Source organism: Hirundo rustica, chromosome 8 (genome assembly GCF_015227805.2).
Source record: "Hirundo rustica isolate bHirRus1 chromosome 8, bHirRus1.pri.v3, whole genome shotgun sequence".
Lineage (NCBI taxonomy): Eukaryota > Metazoa > Chordata > Aves > Passeriformes > Hirundinidae > Hirundo > Hirundo rustica.
In genome coordinates, this window is record NC_053457.1 from 24,036,575 (window position 1) to 24,055,483 (window position 18,909).

At 44.8% G+C, this 18,909-nt stretch overlaps 1 protein-coding gene across 10 annotated transcripts in view; it reads right to left on the minus strand.

Annotated features, from left to right (window-relative positions):
• The window catches only part of SH3PXD2A (SH3 and PX domains 2A), a 248,910-nt gene that overhangs the window by 75,561 nt on the left and 154,440 nt on the right, over window positions 1-18,909 (minus strand). For 3 of the 10 annotated variants that reach the window (XM_040070647.2, XM_040070645.2, XM_040070650.2), the window contains one exon: window positions 5,081-5,128. The exons of the other annotated variants lie outside the window; for them this stretch is intronic. In XM_040070647.2, the coding sequence (XP_039926581.1) occupies window positions 5,081-5,128 (48 nt within the window). The remainder of the gene's footprint in view (window positions 1-5,080; window positions 5,129-18,909) is intronic. 10 annotated transcript variants of the gene reach the window in all.

An 18,909-nucleotide genomic window follows, 5' to 3' on the forward strand; every position in this document is an offset into this window, starting at 1 on the left:
TAAAGTCTTGAGGATACCCCTCCTCCTCTCCATAGGGCTCCACTTTACAATCCTCCCGCTCCTCGCTCCTCACCTCAGCACTTCTCTTCCTAGGGCGGAGCAGAAATGTCATTGGAGCTTGTCCATGCTCCTCACAGCTGGCACTATTAAGTGACACAGTTGCACCCTGTCCCCCTCACCAGGCAGCTAGGAGGGAGCATCATTCCTCCTGCTGTACTCGGAGACCAGCAACTACTGTGAAAGCCTCCTAAATAAGAGCGCAGAACATCCGTTCCAACATCATCCTCCTCCTCCTCCTGTGTTGCAACAGCTAAGACCTACGATGGTTTTGCAATAGCCAAAAATGAAAACCACCAACTGGACTCCAAAAATAAAATCATCTGGATATGGGAATGTGAGACTCCTGATCTTTGCCAGATTACTCCGTTGTTATCAGGCTATAAACATGTCTGCTGTTTTAATCCATACAGTGCACAGGCTCTTATACTGTGCTTTCATGACCATCAATCAAGCGGTTACAGACTGAGACTAAATGAATTAGTACTGGGCTGGTCAGTGGAAGTCCTGCAGAAGCAGCCAAAACCACAGAAACGGCCAGTGAACGCCACAGGGGTGAGTCACAGCTGAGGAACCAGCTGGCAGGTAGTCCAGCCCTTCTGACATGGGCACAGCTGCTGGGGACACGTGCAGGGTCTGCACGCTGGGGTGTCTGGCAGACACGGCCCCGAGCGTCCTGGCATTCCATGAGATAATGGCAGAGCTCTGCGCTTTTCCACGCACAGGGAGGAGTAACTGTGGTAGCTTGGATCTAGAGCTGCGGTTTCTTGTTAAAGCCAGCTCTTGAAGGGCAAACTTGTATGTATCTCTGGAAAACTCCTTTTGGGGAAGGATGAAGGGAAAAAAAAAAACCAAACCAAACCCAGAACAGCAGCAAGTCTACTTAAAATCCTCAGATCAGTCTAACCCCTTACAGCAATCATACACCCAGCTCTAAACACATGGAATTCCTTCCCCTAAAAGCTTCACCTCTTTTCTTTCTTATCAGAACGACCACATGACTGTAATAAATAAACATTAAAATTGCATGTTTTCCTTGAGCCTTCCACCTGTGATTTACCCTGAACTGTGTTAAGATAGAGCACTTAGGTCTGCCTAAATATTGGGTTAAGTGTGTATTGCACACAAGATAAAATAGACCTTGCCATTTACACAAGAGTTCATCATATTGCAGCAGTGTTGGAAAAGCAGCTCTTAAAATAACCAGCTCCTAGAGTAAGCAGTGAGATGAGACTAGTGAAGCCTGCTTCAAATCTCTGTGGGGACAACATGGATTCAGATCAAAACTGTGTTTCCCAGTCTAGGATCACTCTTCTATTCACTGAGAGGGTTTTTGTTTTGGACTTTCGTCTGTTTTTTATTCTTTGTGTGCCCTAAACAATCGGGGCTTTGACTCATCTCCTAGATACTCCTGCACGCCACCCTGTCACACTTCAGCCCCGTTGCCACTTACCAAAATTCAGGCTGTATTTATCCATCAATTATTCCTGGAGGTAAGACTACTACTGTGTGAAGGGGATTCATCTTCATCCCTCCTGCCAGATAGCAATCCTCCAATCCTAATAGTGTTTAACTTCAGAGCTCAGAGGCTCTTGTTATAGCAGCCCTAAGCCACAAAGCTTTAGGGACAGAGACAGAAGTTCATCACCTCCCACAGTTTCTTTAGAAATTCAGTACAAATTCAGTCTCAAGGTCTGTATTATTGCCACTTATGGAAGAAAATAAACATTTGGGCAAGCCTATCAAATGGGTTATTAATACACTATGATTCCTGTAGTTGTTCCCTGAGCTTGGCCAGGTAAGTATTTTTCAAAGCACAAAGACACTTGCATTTTCAGATGCAGGAGACACCCTGCTATTAGAGATGGGTGGAAAGCAGAAAGGGAATGGTTTGGACCTGACCACCTAGGTAATGCAAAAGACCCGAAGCCAGAGAAGTTTGGCCTAAAACCTTGTCCAAATCCCAGAGAATGCCCGAGAATAAAACAAGATTGAGCATCATGCACCTAGCAATGGCCAGATCAGTAGGTAAAACCTCTCACCCCAGGTTGGCAGCTGCAATTGATGTAGGAGAAGTTTCTCCCTAAGTGAGCATCCATCCACCTTCCTTGCTCATGTGCTCTGCGAGCCTTTCAGCACATGGGGCAATAGTAGCCAAAGCTCTAGCCCTTCTTCCTATCTTTTTGGCTAAACATGCCAAGGTCTGGTCTAGATGGTAACCCCATGAGCTGCACCAAGTCTCTCCTAACCTCCTGGGTTGCTACTACAAACAGCTACGGGGCCCCATGCCAACAGCACACATTGCCACCAAGAAGAGACTGTGATCAGCAATCATAGCAGCAAAAAATTAACTGTATGCCTGGATTCATTCCCACTTAAGACACACAGTACTTTCTGTTACTTCCAAGAACCAAGATCTGGGTGAGCCTTTAAGTGTCTGGGACAAGTGGCAGCTTTAAGGTAGACTGGGGTTTCCAGCACTGCAGCGTGTGTGACACACAGGCAAAACCAGCAGCAAAACACAGCCCCCAAGGGGAGCACCTCAGGAATGAGCCTAGCCCATAATAAATGGCAGAAGCTCTCTCAAGCAGCTGCTCCCGGTTCAGTTCTTCCCTCTTTACAGCTCTCAGCAGCATTTCCAATGAAATCCTGACCAGCAGAAAAATTCAGTGCTGACCTTTGCCAAGTGGAGCCTATTGGTCTCGGGATTTTTATTTTTTTATTTTTGATCTGCTAGGTTTTAAAACAGAGCCAAGGAAAATTAGAAGCAGGAGGGTAAAAGTAGAAAGTTGAGTCCTCTTTCCACTCTTTCTTGGAAAGTTGGCTCTCTGAGCAGTGATTCGAACCAACTAGGTTACAGGTAGCAACAGTTAAGAATACTTGCGTATTTTGCACACAGATCTGTTAAACTGCTTGGAGATTTTCACATAGCTGCCAAACTGGGTCTTCCACCAGGATGAAGTCACCAATATACTCTGGCATTTGCCCTAGTCTTGCTCAGTGGTCCAACACATTCCCATCCCTTCACATGGCACAAAGCAGACCAGCCAAGGATTTTAACAGCAGTCAGGGTGACCAAACTAGAGTCCCACCATGGCACTTCCCAAGGTGTGGCTGTGTGGCACCCATCCTTTTCCCAAGTACAAAATGAAACCACTTTAAGGTCTTGGTTAGAGTCTCCACTTCACGGAGCAGGTTCATAACCTCAGCTAGAGCTTGGGCAGCATGAAACCATGAAACTGGCTTCTGTTCTCATCTCCAAGCCACAGCCTGGCTAGCAGACATAAATGTACTACATGGGTAAAGATCACATTCAATTCAAGTCTGATCTACCAGCTTAACACATCAGGATACAACCTATGGCAGAGCTGGACTGAAGAACAGCTATTTTGGAAACTGGGGATTCATTTCTATGAGAAACTGAAAGGCCACATGAACTAGAACAGCATGGGCAGCTAAGAACTTGCCAAATATGCATAAGACTTTTGAGCAGCACTATGTATCAACATTCACCTTCTCGAGCACCATGCAATGCAATGAATCACTTATATTTGCACACATCATGCACAGATTTTTTTTTTTTTTTTTTTTTTTTTTTCCAAACTAGCAACATGCATTTAGCTAAAAGCAGTAAGCAGAAGGGGAAATATGGTATCTATAAAATATTTTGCTTTCTTGCCCTTCAAGAAGGCTAAAAATCTTGGCATTCAGTTTGCCATTTTATATATGACAACATGAAACAGTCCCAAGAGACCTATTGAGTCAAAGAAAACCCAACCTCACCCCCCAGCCATATAATCTGAGGGGTTCTTGTCATTTTTCCTGAGGGACATCACCTCTTCTGTCTCCTCTTAAACATGTTTTTCTCCTGCTCAGTTTCATTCTGTTTTTCTGTCTCAACTCCCCCATAACCTATGAAGCAGCAGGCTCCTGTGACTGAATCCTTCAGATATTTCTGTAACTTTATATATCCAGTTGCCACCATCAAATTAGACCTATTCTACAAAGATGAGGCAGAACTCCCCCAGGATATATTCAACTTCTGTAAAGAATAGCATTTCTGGAATCACAGCAGTCTTGCTCACTAAAACCTTCAGACAAGCAAGCACTCATCCACTGAGAATGGTGGGATTTTGTTCACATACTTTTAACAGGGCATGAACTTGAATATTTACCAAATCTGGTATGGAAATCAGCAGGAGTGTTTCCATCTGTCCTTGCCCTGAGACCTATGTGTAGCCTTAACTGCTTGAGTCACCAGCCCCGCATCCTGTACAGACACAGGATCTATCATGTGTGATCTCTCCTTCTAAGTCTGAAGGAGAAAAGAATTCTTCTGTGATATTCCATGTCAAGTGACCAATGTTTGCAAAAGAAATGGACTGGTTACACAGCAGAAGTCCTGATTCCTTATACTATAAAGCTTAGTTTTTGCGTTGTATGGGACTACTGCTCCCTAGCCCCTGACACCTCACACCTAGAAGCTGTTCCTCTGCTTCCCCCTCCTTCCTGACTCGCTGCAACAAGGAGGTTGATGGTCCCTTGAAAATTTTGCATCTTTATCAGAGTTTCAGATTTTTCATGTAAAACCACTTCTATTTACTGGGGAAAAGCAAAGAGCATTTCAAAAGGATAGGGACCAGACAGTCATGTTTCTCTGCCTTATCCTGGCCCATAAAGTTTCTCCCACGTAGAATAGTGGGAGCACAGCTGTGCAGGCACAACCCACCACAAGAAGGGAAGCTGCCTTGTACTGTGGCTTTGAGTTGGGCAGGGAAAATAAAACCCTGCAAGCTACCAACCTCTGCTAGCAGCAACATCAAGGTGAGGCAGTCATCAGAAAAGCAAAGCTCTTGGTTACCAAAAATCGTGCATCATGAAAAATCAATACACAAGCAGACAACAGATCCTGGGTATCCACTGTCAGAGATTCACAATCAAGACAGCTCCAAAACCACACACAGCTTGAACTAGAGAATTCTGGTTTTAATAGCATGCAGAACACCAAGACACAAGAATTTACCTGGAGCAACACTCTTTTTTGGAGTCTCAGACAAACTGGACATCCAAACTTGAAATCCAATCATAGGGCAGCCATGAAAAAAGAAAGTAATTAGAGACACAAGAAAACAGTCAAAACCACTCATATCAGAAAGTCTGAGCGTTAGTAAAGACAGCTTTAAAAGAGACATTAAGTTTTTCTTAAGAGTAGTGTTGGCATAATGGGGACTCAGAGTCAAGTCATAAGAACCACCCAGTTAATTTTTATGTTTTAGTGGATTTGCAGAACTTATGAGACTGATCTGTAGGCAATCCAGTTTTGAGCTCTCATAGGAAGATATGCCCTGAGCTTATTCCCAATAGCTCAGAAAACACATACCAAGAGACAGTTTGACTTATTAAGCCTCAGACCTGCAAAATAATTTATCTTTGCAGCTGTTAATCATACCCAAAAGAAACATAGACAACTCACAGAGACTGAGCTTAGCAAACACACGAGTTTCTACAAGCATCTTGTTAACCTGAAATTGTATTAAGGAAAATAACAATAGGCAAATAATGCTCCATAGAAAAGAGTACAAAGCTCCTATAAAGGTACATTCAGAGCATAACTAGAAATTCCATTTGATAGCCAATGAATGAGACAGATCAGGCTAAGGAGAAAGCTGATAAGAGTTGCTGCCAACAAGGTCAAAAGGTTTCCCTCCCCCTCCATTAAATGAGGTGGGAATACTTGCTTGGGAATTTGGGAATGATGTTCAAATGTTAAGTGTTAATTTTTTTCTTGAATACCCTGGAAGTATGTTTTGAAAGTTAACAGATTTTCCCCTGTTTCTAAACAACAAACATTTCCCTTCTGTGGGATGAAGGAGCAGAAGGGCAGCTGTTACTCTCTCCTTGCCTGGGAGAAGAGACATGTAGAAAGATGTTTATACGACAGTCAAAGAATTTCCTAAAGTCTGACAACTCCAAAACAAAATTTGAAAAACTGATTTGCAATGGGGAACCCTACTCTGGACCCAGCAATTTAACAACAAATAAGATGCACCCATCAACCATCTGGAGAGAGGAGCAGGCTATATTGGGAGCCTTGTCTATTTGTTATTGTCTTGAATTGCTGAGTATCTCAATCAGTAAAAAGATTAATAGATAGTAATGTAATAGATTCACAGTACACATGTAACTGAGGAACTGATAGCATGACACAAACATTAAGAAATGGCTTTCAAACTTTCCCAATGGAAACCAGAGCTCCAAGACATACACTGCATTTTCTCAGCACTAAGGGAATGCTGAGGTTTTGAAATCCTTTCTTTAAATTAGGGACACAATTTTTGTCGTGTAGTTGCACTGCAATTCAAATGGATTCAGTGTTTTGACTACTTTACAGTAAACTCCCTATAGCGGCAGCTTGGAGAAAATTTTGAAGTCTTTCAACCATCTGATTCCCAAACCCATGTGCTGCACTGTCACAATACTACAAAATACAAAGTGGTAAATAACAATAATTTACTTTGGACTACCATTTAAGAAAAAATCAAAAAGGCTTTGCACTGGTGGAGTGCAACAGGAAATAATCTGGCAGAGCAGCTTGTGCTGTAGCTCATGGAGGGAATATACAGCATGTTTCTATTACAGACTTGGGGCACGCACGGGAAAGGGTGTGAAGGAGTTGTTGTCAGCAACTTGTCTATTAGCTTTTGAATAGACTTCCAGTGCCTTCAGAGCACAATTATGAACTTCAGTCAACTGTCAGATCTTTTACCAGACAGAAGAACCTGAATATGACGACGATAAATCAAGGAGATGATGTATTGCAGGAGTAACTGGGAAAATGTCAAAGTTTTCCCCCACCCAAGCTGCAGCAAAAGGCAGAAACACCTAAAGTTAGAGGAAATACACTGCACTTAACACGAATTCGGGGCTACTCTGGATCTGTCTACCCAAGAAGAGAGAGAGTTTAAATCTAGATCAACAGTAGCCATATCTACAGACACCCATGCGAGATCTCACCATAAATAAACCGATCCTGTTAGCCACTATCAATTTTTCAAAAAACCCCCTTCTTTTTAAACAAAGTATTTTTAATCCTTGTCAAAACTATTGGTTTAAGCCAGAAAAGAAGGGCAATATAAGTATTAACTGGTAAACAATTCCACAGGTCACCAGTGTGGGCTTCCCAGCCCAGGAAGCAGCATAAAAGCAGCAGCACTTCTGAGCTGCCCCAGCCTGACAGCAGCTAGAAGTGGATGAGGTTGCTTCTGAAGCAGAAGACAGCCAGCATATTTCAGCTGCTCCTGCACATCTGCTTAGCATTAAACTTCCTTCTTGGGGAATTTTTTTTTTTTTATTTTTTTATTCTAAGACATTTAAGCTCTAATTGCTACCAGCTTTTAAGAGTCCCCCCTACAAATAATAAAAATATAAGACATTAGTGATAGATTCCACTTCACAGAGAGCTCAAACGAAGAGCCGCGGCGGGAGCCAGTGTACGGGGAGGAGGTCAGAGGCCTCAGAAACATGCTGTGCCTGAGCCAACAAAACACAAGCTTTGAACAGCCCCAGGTTTCCCCTTTAGGACAGGGTTTTACTGGAATTCTGCATGGGGCTTGGACCTGGTTTCCAATGGGATTGGTAACAGTAAACGAACAAACCTTCGCTTCCTGCCACTCCCTCACTGCCACACGGCTGAACACTGGCTGGTCTCAGATGACTTGGAAGTGCAGGGTGGGGGGAATCTCAGTATTTGGAAGGAAAATTAAAGTTGCCTGCTCAAAGCAGGCCACTCCTAGGGCAATGGCATCCTAGTTCTGCCCCTAAAACCACTCCCCACAGCCCCTGCTGCCGACTTCAGTTGGAGCAAGAACAAACTCCTCCTACCAGAATTATTTTTAAAAGCTCAAAAGGAACATAGATCCATAAATTACAGCTAAGCCACGAGGCTGAGTCAGTTGGGAAGAGCACAGAGGAGGCTTTCCTTCAGAGCCACACTGCACAGAAATAGCAGCACAGCAGGCGTGTCACTGGAAGTGGCTGCTGGTCCCCATTCCATCTCTTTCAAGCTGCCACAATGGAGCTGGGCAACCCTCAGATGGGTCAAGGGGGTTCCTCAGGTACAAAAGAAAAGGAAGGAGTGGAAAGGGCAAAAAGCTTTGAGAACAAAATTAAGCTGGTTGCTATGGTGAACGTGAAACATATTCTAGATTTCAGCAGAAGCTTTTCTGCTGCCAGTGAGACTGGTTTGTTTGCTGCTCCTCCCACCACTGGCAAGAGAACAGGCGCCAGACTGCTGGGGACTAATGCTTTATGCTTGTGATACAGCTCCACTCATCTCATTTTAGCAGCAGACTATTTGTCTTATGTACAGTTAGAGCAGAGCAAGCTTCCACAAAAACCTACAATAGCTGGAGTTGTCTACAGTCGAATGCATGAGCTCAAAGCTACCAACATCCAGATGCCACATTCACGGTACACATCAGTGCTGCACATCCAGGTGGGGTCCTGTCCCAGCAGGTGCAGGGGAACTTCTCCTGCATGGGAATTTTAGCAGCAGCTACTGAAGTGGGTTGCTTTTGTTAGTAAAACTGTCTGAAATGTTCAGTTCAGTGTTGAGCCCAGCATCCATGATTTACCACTGCTGCCAGCACCAGGAGGGACACTCTCCTACAGAACCGCGGTTTCATGCTGGGGCTGTCAGGGACCTTTACAACAAACTTTTTTGAAAACAAATGTCTGTATAGCTGTCCAGCATATTAAGCTACATATTTCCCAACAACAGTCCAGCAGTAATTGTGGGGAATTGGATCATACTGGTCATGAGTCTCAGTGTGGTTGTAGTTCTGGCAATGTAACCCTTGCCCCAAATGATTTCTGTGCATAGCTGAGAAATTAGCATAGGCCAAAGACAGGTCCCTACAAGTGATCTGGAGGTGGCTACCTTGCTTTGGAGGGCAAAGAATTTAATTATACAGGTATGGCCTGTTCTTTGGAAGTTGCCTTCCATAGGTGATAACAGTCCCAGGGCGATTTAACTAATGAAACTACTTTGTTCTCGTGAAGCCCTACCTTTAATATCAACTGGGAATACCAAAATCTCCCAACTGTTACGGTGCAACTTAAATTACTGACAAAAGGATTATAATAACAAGCGGCTATACTGAAGAGATGCTGACATCTGGTCCGTTTCCAACAGTGATCTGTTCCATGAGTGCAGTTGAGTGTTTTGCAGACTCATTTTCTAGACCTACATCCTTCCTGTCTTAATTGGAGGGGTGAAAAGAAAATAAGCAATGCAATCAGTGATTCCTCAGACTGGAGCTGGGAGAAATAAATGCTTCTTCTGAAGAATGGGCATGATCTCATGCCAGCAGTGGTATCACAAGTCAGCAAGAAGTGGGTTGACCACATTGTTCCTGAGATGTGTCCACTTTTTAGAATTGGTCCAGAGCATTGTTGGCTGCAATTTCATCACATATGGCAGAATGAAAAACCAAAGTTGAGCCTGTATTTCAATTTACATTTAGGAAGACAAGCCTGCCAAGGAGTTGGTATTAATGAAGCACTATGTTGTTGTCCAGGAGGCTCAGGTGGGACACCTTACTGCCCCAAGCAGGTAAAGAATCCAAAATCCAGGCTCAGTCTACTCAGTCCAGGGCTTCTTGTGATTTTGCGTCCACTTTTCCCCTTCTTGCTTCCTTTCTGCACTCTTCAGACAAGCAAAGGAATAATGTGCTTCTCCTGATAAGGTGAAGCTGGCTACTCAAGAGCCGAAAGCTCAGTGAGGAACCCCAAAACTATGGGGCATGTTTCTGCTTCCATCAGTGCACCATGCTTGTTTCTGCTTCCAGACAGGGTGCCATGCTCATACCCTTGTGAATATCACCAAAATCTCCATCCCCCAGACCCAGTGACCATCCTTTGTCAGCCTGTCTCCAGGTTTCTCTCCTCTCATCCCTTCCCCTTCAGCTGGGGCTTAACACTTTGGTTAAATGGGAAGGCAGTAAAATGCAACAGTACTAGACTAGGGGAGAAAGACAGAAATACTTGGTGTCGCTGACCTCCCCCAAAAATGGAAGCACTTTTACCAGATAATTACTCTGATACACAGTCTATGTGTAGTTTTACAACTACAACTGTCTGGAAAGAGGAAAAATGCAGATGAGCCTTCATCCAAACTAGAACCGTCACCCTGCATTCTTGGCTCACACAATTATCCATTCAATTAGGCAGAGAACAATGGACAGTCAGAGAAATGGAAGGATGGCACAGAAAGGTTGCGAGTGTTTTGATCTCACACAGTCCTACTCAGGGCACCCTGTTGAACTGTGCCATTGATGTTTCTACCCTCAGGCTCCAGAAAGACCTAAACAAAACCAACATTTGTGCCTGGTGCCTGGCCCAGTGTGAGCCTGGTCGGACGTTAAACTTCATAGGTTCCACAATGACAGATTCATTTGTTACTGTAATTGCTGGGCAAGCAGCTGTCCCACACCAGGGTAGCTTAAATAAGCGTTCCTTGCTCTTATGTCTATGGCATGCTGATGCATCACGTTTAAAGCAAGTATTTTAAGATAGTCCTTGAAGGAATACACATATATTATTTTTTTCCCCATTAGGAAACTGCATTTTAAAGTAAACCTCTCATCCTTGCAGAGATATCACCTCTTCTATACACTTGAAGCTGAACATCATCTCCACTCCCTATGCCATCTGTTCAAGAGGGCTGTATCTTGAAAAAATATTTGACTAGTAGATTATCAAACATGCAAATCCAGCTAAAGTGCCTGAGTAAGAGGATTGGCAGCAGGCATTAAATAAGGCCTTTAATTTTAGTCTTATTCACCAAGTTCAGCTTGATCACGAACAGCCTGGGGAGGGCCCGTCAGTGTGGGGGGTGCGGGCAGAGGTGCTGGGCTGCAGTGATGAGCACAGCCAGCACCTCCCTCTTTCCCTGGCAGAAACGATCCCACTGGGAGCTGTCGGGCTCCTCGCCTCCCCGGCACCAGCACTCTGCAGACCAGCCTCAGACCACGTCCACTTGCCACGTAGCCTGGCGTATGCTAGACCCACACACACACACTGCTTGGAAAGCGTTCACATCTGGCTTTCACGTGACTCGAGCGTGCCTCAGAAATTCATCATCTGGATAACTCACTCCTGCAGGGGAGAAATCCACAACCAGCGAGCCCTTTCCTGAGCTGGAACGGAGGAGTGGGGCCAGAGGATCGTGTGCTTGACAAACTGCACAGTGACACGCTCACAGCTGCATTTTCACAGCCTCATCCTTTCTAAAAGTACAAACGCAAAGAAAACTTAGTCCCAATTTTCCACTCTGTTTACTTCTGCAAAACCCCATTTTAATCCCATTCGCAGACCCAGAAGTATCCAGGACTGTTTAGTTTTTGTTCTGGCAGCCATAGCTCACATTAACTCTTTCCACATGGCAAGTGGGGATTGTTTCCCACATGATCACTGTGGTACAGTCCCTTCACATAGTTTTGTAGCAGTTCCAAGTTTTGCTGAGAAGTGCCTAGAATATCTGAATGCTAATCCACATCTACAGCTGTACAAACTGAGAGCATCACCCCTCTGAGGAAAAAAACCAGCCTCCAGCACTGCCAAGGAGGAGGGCAGAAAAGCCTCAGACATTGCACTTGGAAACTCACAGGTATGTACACATGCTGGGATTCACGTGTGGCTCAAAAAAATGGAGCAAGAGTCAAGTCCCAATTGTGAAGCAGCCATGCTGCCAAGCACAGAACACTCAGCAGCACTGGCGTGTCCAGGCAGAGAGGCCAATAATCAGTGCATACACGGTAACTCCTGCTGGACACCTCTGGAAGCAATGCTGCCAGCCATTTCTGCTTCGCTGAGCCACTCCATCCGGAGTGAACCCGAGAGAGGATTTGTGCTGTCATGCAGCCTGGATGCAGGCCAGATAGAATGGGACAGGTGTGAAGCCACTCCCAAAGCTGGATGCACTTAGGGAGTGCTATTTTAGAGGGGAGTGCTCTCAACAGGTTGACACACACCCTACATATCCAGGTTTCCAGAATCTGAGGAGAGAGATTCAAGTGCTCACCAGCCTGAGACTGTTACGCAAAATGCTCAGGGCACATTTCCCCTGCTCCTCGCAGTCAGCCAGACCCATCTGTGCCACATACAGATTCCTGTAGTGGCCAAGGATCATCACCCTCTGCTCCAGCTCCCAAATGCACTTCTCACCCACCTTGTTCAGCGTGCCAAAATCAAAATGCCAGTACTCTCTGTGCAAGAGAAGAAAAACCCACGCAGGCAGCGTTAATACCATCTGCCACCAAGAGACAGAAGAAGGAGGCAGAACAGGAGCAGATGGAGAACAGAGAATTCCTCAAAAACAAGAGAAATGCCATTATATCCCCTAAGGTACCAAGTGCTTTCTCTGTGCTCAGCTGAAGACTCTCTGAGGCATTTGCAGGGTTCAAGCTGTTCTACCATGGCTGTGCTCAAGCCACACCTCATTTTTCCAGCCCTCAGTCTCCCTGCCCTCTCTCCTGCACACAGGGCTCTCAGCAGCACCGGTACTGAACTGGGAACAGCAAAGAACACAAACACATTCTTTTCCTTAATCCTGCACCCTGTCCCCACACTTGAGTTTAAAAGCCAAGGAGCAAAACAAAAAACCCCACACAATATACAAACATCTCTTTCTCTCTTATCCCATCTTCCTCCCACCACAGCATATGGGCCACCCAGAAGATGACAGTGATCCTATACATCTAACGGGCCACATGTCCTGTCAGCAGAAAACTGGAGCACTGTGGAATCTCCTATCTGCTCTTCTCTTCGGTAGCCTCAGGCAGAAGTCCAAAGCACTTCAGTTTAAGCAGTGACTTTAAAAATATGGTGTACGAGGAGAAGTGTGAGATCAGCTTTCTTCTGCCAGAATACTACAGACTGGATTTGGAGCGCAGGATTGGAGTGGACAGATTCACATCTTGACTGAAGATGCAGAACTGGGTCACACACACACAGATGCTGCAAGGACATGAAATCTGCCTGACTTAGCTCTTCCTCAAATCCTGCTCTCTGTTACTGCACCTGAGCACAGGAGCAGCAGTCTTGCCTTGGAAAAAACCCAAACCTACAGAATGGATGTTCCTCTAATTATATGAAAAACTTGGTTAAAAAAAAAAAAAAAAGTCTCATTAAAAAAAAAATCAGGAAAGATAAATACATCTTTGGGGAACAAATGCATCAAGCAAAAGCCAATAAACTGATCAGAAGTTTAGCAAACAAATTCACTACCTGAGGAAAAATAATTCTCAGTCAGGAGAAGAGGAAGCTCTGTTACTGATGACTGAATTCAAGATGCACATTGCAATCAGTAACTACTAACTTCTTCCAGAACCAGGCCCAAGATGTATATCCCCAGTAATTAAATGAAAAGGTTTGTTTGGTCCTTAATTGCTATGCTTTTGCCTACTCTACCCTTCTTTTATTACTAAATCATTTAGCTTCCTGGAAAGAAAAAAAAAAAAGAAAAAAAAAAAAAAAAAGAAAAGGAAAAAAAAAGAAAAAGAAAAAAAAAAAGCAGCTATGTGAGAACCAAAATGTTCTGCCAGAATCTGCTGTTTTTAAATTCCATGCAGTAATTAGTACATACAGCCAAGAAGGTTAATCGTATGATGAGGGAACAGATCACAATTTCTGATCAAGAGCAATCTTGTCAGCACATGCTTGTGAAGTTATAAAATAGTGACTGGCAAACTATCCCATCCAGCCATCCTCACCAACAGGCCAAATGGCACCAAGGAGCCAGTCCACCGTCACTGCTTCTGCCCTAATTGTAGGAAACAATGCAAGGAGCACAGTGCACACGTGGGATTCATCAGGATACAAACAAGAGCACATGCCTCAGTCTGCAGGGGTCATGTCATACCACAGATTTCTTACAAGGATTAAGACACCAAGTTACATGATTTAAGATGTTCCTAGGACCTTGCCATGGGCTTGGACAGACTTGCATCCCTATTCATCACCTTAAAAAAAAAAAAACCCAACCAAAAAACCTTCAAAGCTAAAGGTTCCAAAGGGACTATAGGGAGACAGACTTCAGGGACAAACACCGTGAGAGCAGAATGACTCAAAGTAACATTTGAGTTAAAAACCATGGTCACTTATACTCATTAAGCAATGACCAAGTCCCTGCTTGGGGCAGGTAGTCCCCAGCATCTGCTGCAGTCACCACCCTGAGAGGAGATGTACTGCCTCATGTTGGGATTGACTATGGGAGTTAATTGGATATTTCAGCCTCTTTAGAAACACTCTTAGATTTGGCTTCTTCGAGAACCCAGTTAAAAGGCTTAGGAGTTCTTCTGACTGAGAAGGTAAAACTGAGACAGATTTTACAGTCAGCTGGATTAGTTAAGGTGTGCCCGCAGTTCTAATATTGAAAGTTTAATACAAAACACCACTCCAGATGACATCCCATCAATACTGCAGCAACCTTAAGGCAAAGGAAATGCAACACTATGTCTCTTGGAGCAGTCCTTCCTTGTCTCTCTACTGCAGCCATTCCCCACAAGTATTACACAACACCTGCCAGGGCTGGAGGTTGTACATTCCCTTCTCACCCTGTACCTAAGTGTAGCTAAATGCCTGCCACAGGCCTGTGAAGCTGGCAGAGACCCCCACGCTCAATTGCATCAAGCAAGCTTTGTTCCCAGGGTCACCACCTCAGTCCTGCCACAGGTGAAACCAGCTACCACCACATAGCCCTGCTGGTCCACCTGGAGGCCCACTCATTTGTGACCCTGTTGAATGATTAAGCACAGGAGGGTGGCACACACTATTAATTTTCTTCACATTGTCTTAAAGGAGGCAGCTCAGATTAAGTCAAGAAAATAAAGCTCATTTATAAAAAGGAAAAAAAAAAAAAGAGAGCAAGATACGCCATGCAACTCTAAGCGCAGCCTAAGCACATGAAGTGTGACAGGATCAGAAAGGTTAAGCTCTGAAGTGATGAGCATAGCTCAGCTGTAAGGACAGAAAAAGCCACAAGTTGAGCCATTTCCCTTGGTAATTACAAAGGAAGCAGAAAAATCCTATCCCAAATAATGCAAAGAAACAGCAATTAAGGCAACTCCCTGAAGCTGACACAGCACACATCCTTAGTGTATGAGGGCGAGGAAGAAAGTTTCTCTAGTAATAAATAATTAGGACAAGGAAGCAACTTTGGCCATCAGCTCCACCCGTAATTCCTAGGCAGCATCCCACAAAGTGATCAGCCATGAGGGCCCTTGGTGTTGTTACAACAATCTGCTTGTTTCTCGCTTGAGGCCCCACTTGTATCCTTGCTGAAACTCCCTCAACTCTGCTTAGTAATTTCCCCATTGAGGGAAAACACAGCATTACAAATGTTTCTATAAAAAGTTTGTGAAGTATCTTCCAATGGACTCTGAAGTTCTTATTTACTTGCCAGCAGATATATCCTTCCTAGTTTTAGATTACAGGAGAGAAGGAAAGCAGTGATTGTTGGCTGTGTGTAGCCATAATCTTGCTAGTCCAAAAATTGGACAGGGAAACCCAGCTGAAAGATGGTTTACTCATTCAAGGAAGACTCATCAGCATCCTGAAGCAACACTGGCTTGAACCAAATCATTAACTTAATATTCTAAGTGCTCAATTACTATTTAAAATAGACTTCAGCTGCCAGACTGAGCCAAAGCACAGCCAGCTCAATGCAGACAGGATCTGAACAATGCGGGAAAGGAAGAACTGCAGGACTGATGGAGCCATAACTTCTCTATTATTAAAGCCTCTTCCCCTTCACTTGGAGGAGCACCCTACAGCAGAGCAACAAGGTGCCAGAGGAAGTCACCAAGCAATGGCTTGAAGCCAGCTATGCCCCCAGCAGTAAGAGAGGCAGTCAGAGCAGGGGGAGCTCAGTTATGACTTCAGAAGGGGGTGGCCAGCAGTGCTTCTGCCCAGGCACATACAAGGCAGGTGGCAGAGATCACTTTGAAAGCACCTCTTGTGCTGACCTCACATTTAGCAAAGAGAATCCTCTCAGTAGTTAAGGAGCACTGAGACTCAGTGTAGAAAAGTTGTGAAGCCCACACTGGCTCCTTATTGCCACCAAACACCAGGTCCCAGATGCTTGCTTTCAGCTCCGTGACTGGGATCTGACTGCTTTGGCATGAATTCAGCCAAGGAAGATTCTCAGCAAGAGGACAAGACAAGATCTTACTCCAGGAGTCTGCAGCTTTCTCTAGCTGAGGTGGAGGACACAATGACATCTTTGGGGAGAAATATACTCCAACTGGTTTTATAAGCCACATCAGGATTAGCAGATATCTCAAGGGTTAATTAGTTCACCATGCACAGATGGTAGCTGGTAGGGTTTGCAGAATGGATTAACCTAATCTTTGGCTTGTAATGTACCATACAAATATCCATTACTAGACTTGCAGCAATTCTACCCTTATTTTGATTTGAGGACAGAAAAACCACACAATGGATGCCAGCATAGAAGTAATGCCTATTTTGAGTAAGAAATGAGTAGCTGTTCACTTGGCTAATGCAATTGACAAATTGAAGCTTGAAAAGTAATTCCTTCCCATTTTGCTGCAGAGGGTCTTTGGGTGGACCAAGAAGAGACCATTTGTTGCAAGTGTACAGAATATGCCTGTGGTAACCACTCCTCACAGTTGTACTGAGGGCTCTCAGTACACTGACAGATGGTCATAAAGCAACAATTCAATTGCCTGGAAACGTGAAGGAGCTTTCTGAGCAGCTCTGCAGCGAATCAAATACAGCCCCCCAAGTCCAAGGTAGCAGCACATGTGGCATTTCAGGCCACAGCCTGTGCCTTCACAGAGCCCCAGTGAAGCGCCAGGTCTCTGAGCTGGCTGCAGGTTAAAGCATTTATAATTAGATCATATCCAAGCAAAGGGCTGTGTGTTTACACAGCCCTTTGCACAAGAGGAAGCCTGGCTCAGGGCTGGCATGCAGAGATGCCCCAGATCGGCACAAGACTTCCTTTTGTTTAGCTAAGGACGTGCCATGCTATTGCATTTGGTTCAGAAGGTCTCAAATGTTTACAACCAGCATCAACTGCAGTGGTAAATGTTTCCATAACTTCTATTAAACTCTGAACTTATCCTGTTTCTCCCTGCTCTAAGGGGCGAGCAGAGGACTAGCTACACACTCATTCTGGCAAGGCAGAGGTCAGGGTAGAGGTGACGTTGGCTGTCTGAGGCATTCTCTGAATGTTTCTGCAATCGGCCATGCTCGTGTCATGCCTGCACATGCCTGAGACACAGCAGCTGTGGGATTCCTGCTGGACAGTGTGGGACAGCTGTGCTCACACCCAACAGCCTCCTCCCAGCACATCTTTGGTCAAGATACAAGATATTCATAAGGTCTCATTTTTTGGGAGGTGCTTGCACTTAAAAATGCCTGTTTGTCTCTTGTTTAAAGATGCAGTGATCTGCACTTATGGAAGAAACTGCATTTCAAAGCTATTTGTTATCTTAAAAGTCCATCACAGCAGTCCTGAAAAATCTGTGCTTATTTACCCCATCACTTTTTCAAGTGTCATAAAGCTGGTCTTTGTTAGAGGCTGTAACTGGCGACTCCTTTGGCATATTCCTTTGCTCATTGCGTGCACACTCCCACAACATCCAGCTCCAAACAGAAGGAAGCATTGCTCTGCCTTTCTAAAATCAAGCAAGAAGATGGCCGAGAACAGAGTCCCTTTATGCAGCTCCATTTGTTGGTAGCGCTGCTTCACATTCCTCTTTGTACGGGGTAAGTGGAGAAAGAGTGTCCCTCGGCTCCACTCTTCCAAGCCCAGGCAGCACAAACACCCAGCACCAAGAAGGAAAGAAGTCCCAGAAGGATATCTGGCAGCATGAGGAGCTGGGACAGCCCAAGGAGGGAGCCCAGCCTGAGTACCCCTTGCAGGGATGAATGACGACACCACTTGGGCTTCTCAGGGCAGGGGGGCAAAGAGTCCAGCAGGGGAGAGCATCTATGAAAGGCATCTCAGCTACACTGACTCAATTGCTTTTCTCATGATGTCATAGGAGATCAGCTCCAACTTGCTCCCAGAGCCACAGGAATGGAGAGGCAGCAGTTTCCTTCCACTCCCAAAGCAGCTCCTCACAACTCTTGCACATGAATTGCAATACTCTTTCATGTAAACTGGTGCACTGAGCCCAAAGCTCTCTGCGTCTCCTAATGCTGTTCCAGGTCAGTGCTAAATCAGGCTGCCCCAGAGACTTCAGCAACGTTTTTCAAAGATTTTTACGTGCCCCCAATGCTCAGGATGTGGCACTGAGCCAAGAACTCCCACACTCAGCTCTGCCTTCTACCGAGTCACTTGGACCTTTTTATTTATGGTCAGCTCCTCTAGAGAAGGTGCTGCTGCCAATTTAATTCACAGGCTGTTGTGAACCAACACTTCCCTTAATATTACATTTAAGAAGTCCTAGAAGTGCAACCCAGACAGAAGCTTTGCAGGAGATTAAGAAGACCAAGCGTGCCCTGGTTTGTTTGTGGGATCAGCACCTTGTACCATGCTTGACTCTTCATTACCACACTGCACCTCAAGGAAATTCAAGGAAAGATACCAAAAATATTGGCCTGCAAAGGCAGCTGCCAATTGATACACAGGCCATCGGGGTTAAGCAACAACTTCTCTTTAGTGCATCACTTAGCTTATTACAGGATGGCAGCTTAAAAGCCCTCGTAATTAACCAACAAATCAATCTAGACAGTGATATTCATTGGAGTCCGGTATGTTACATTCATTTTCCCTTCCTCCCCAGAGACTAAGCCACTGCAGTGTTTCTTTATCATCTTAAA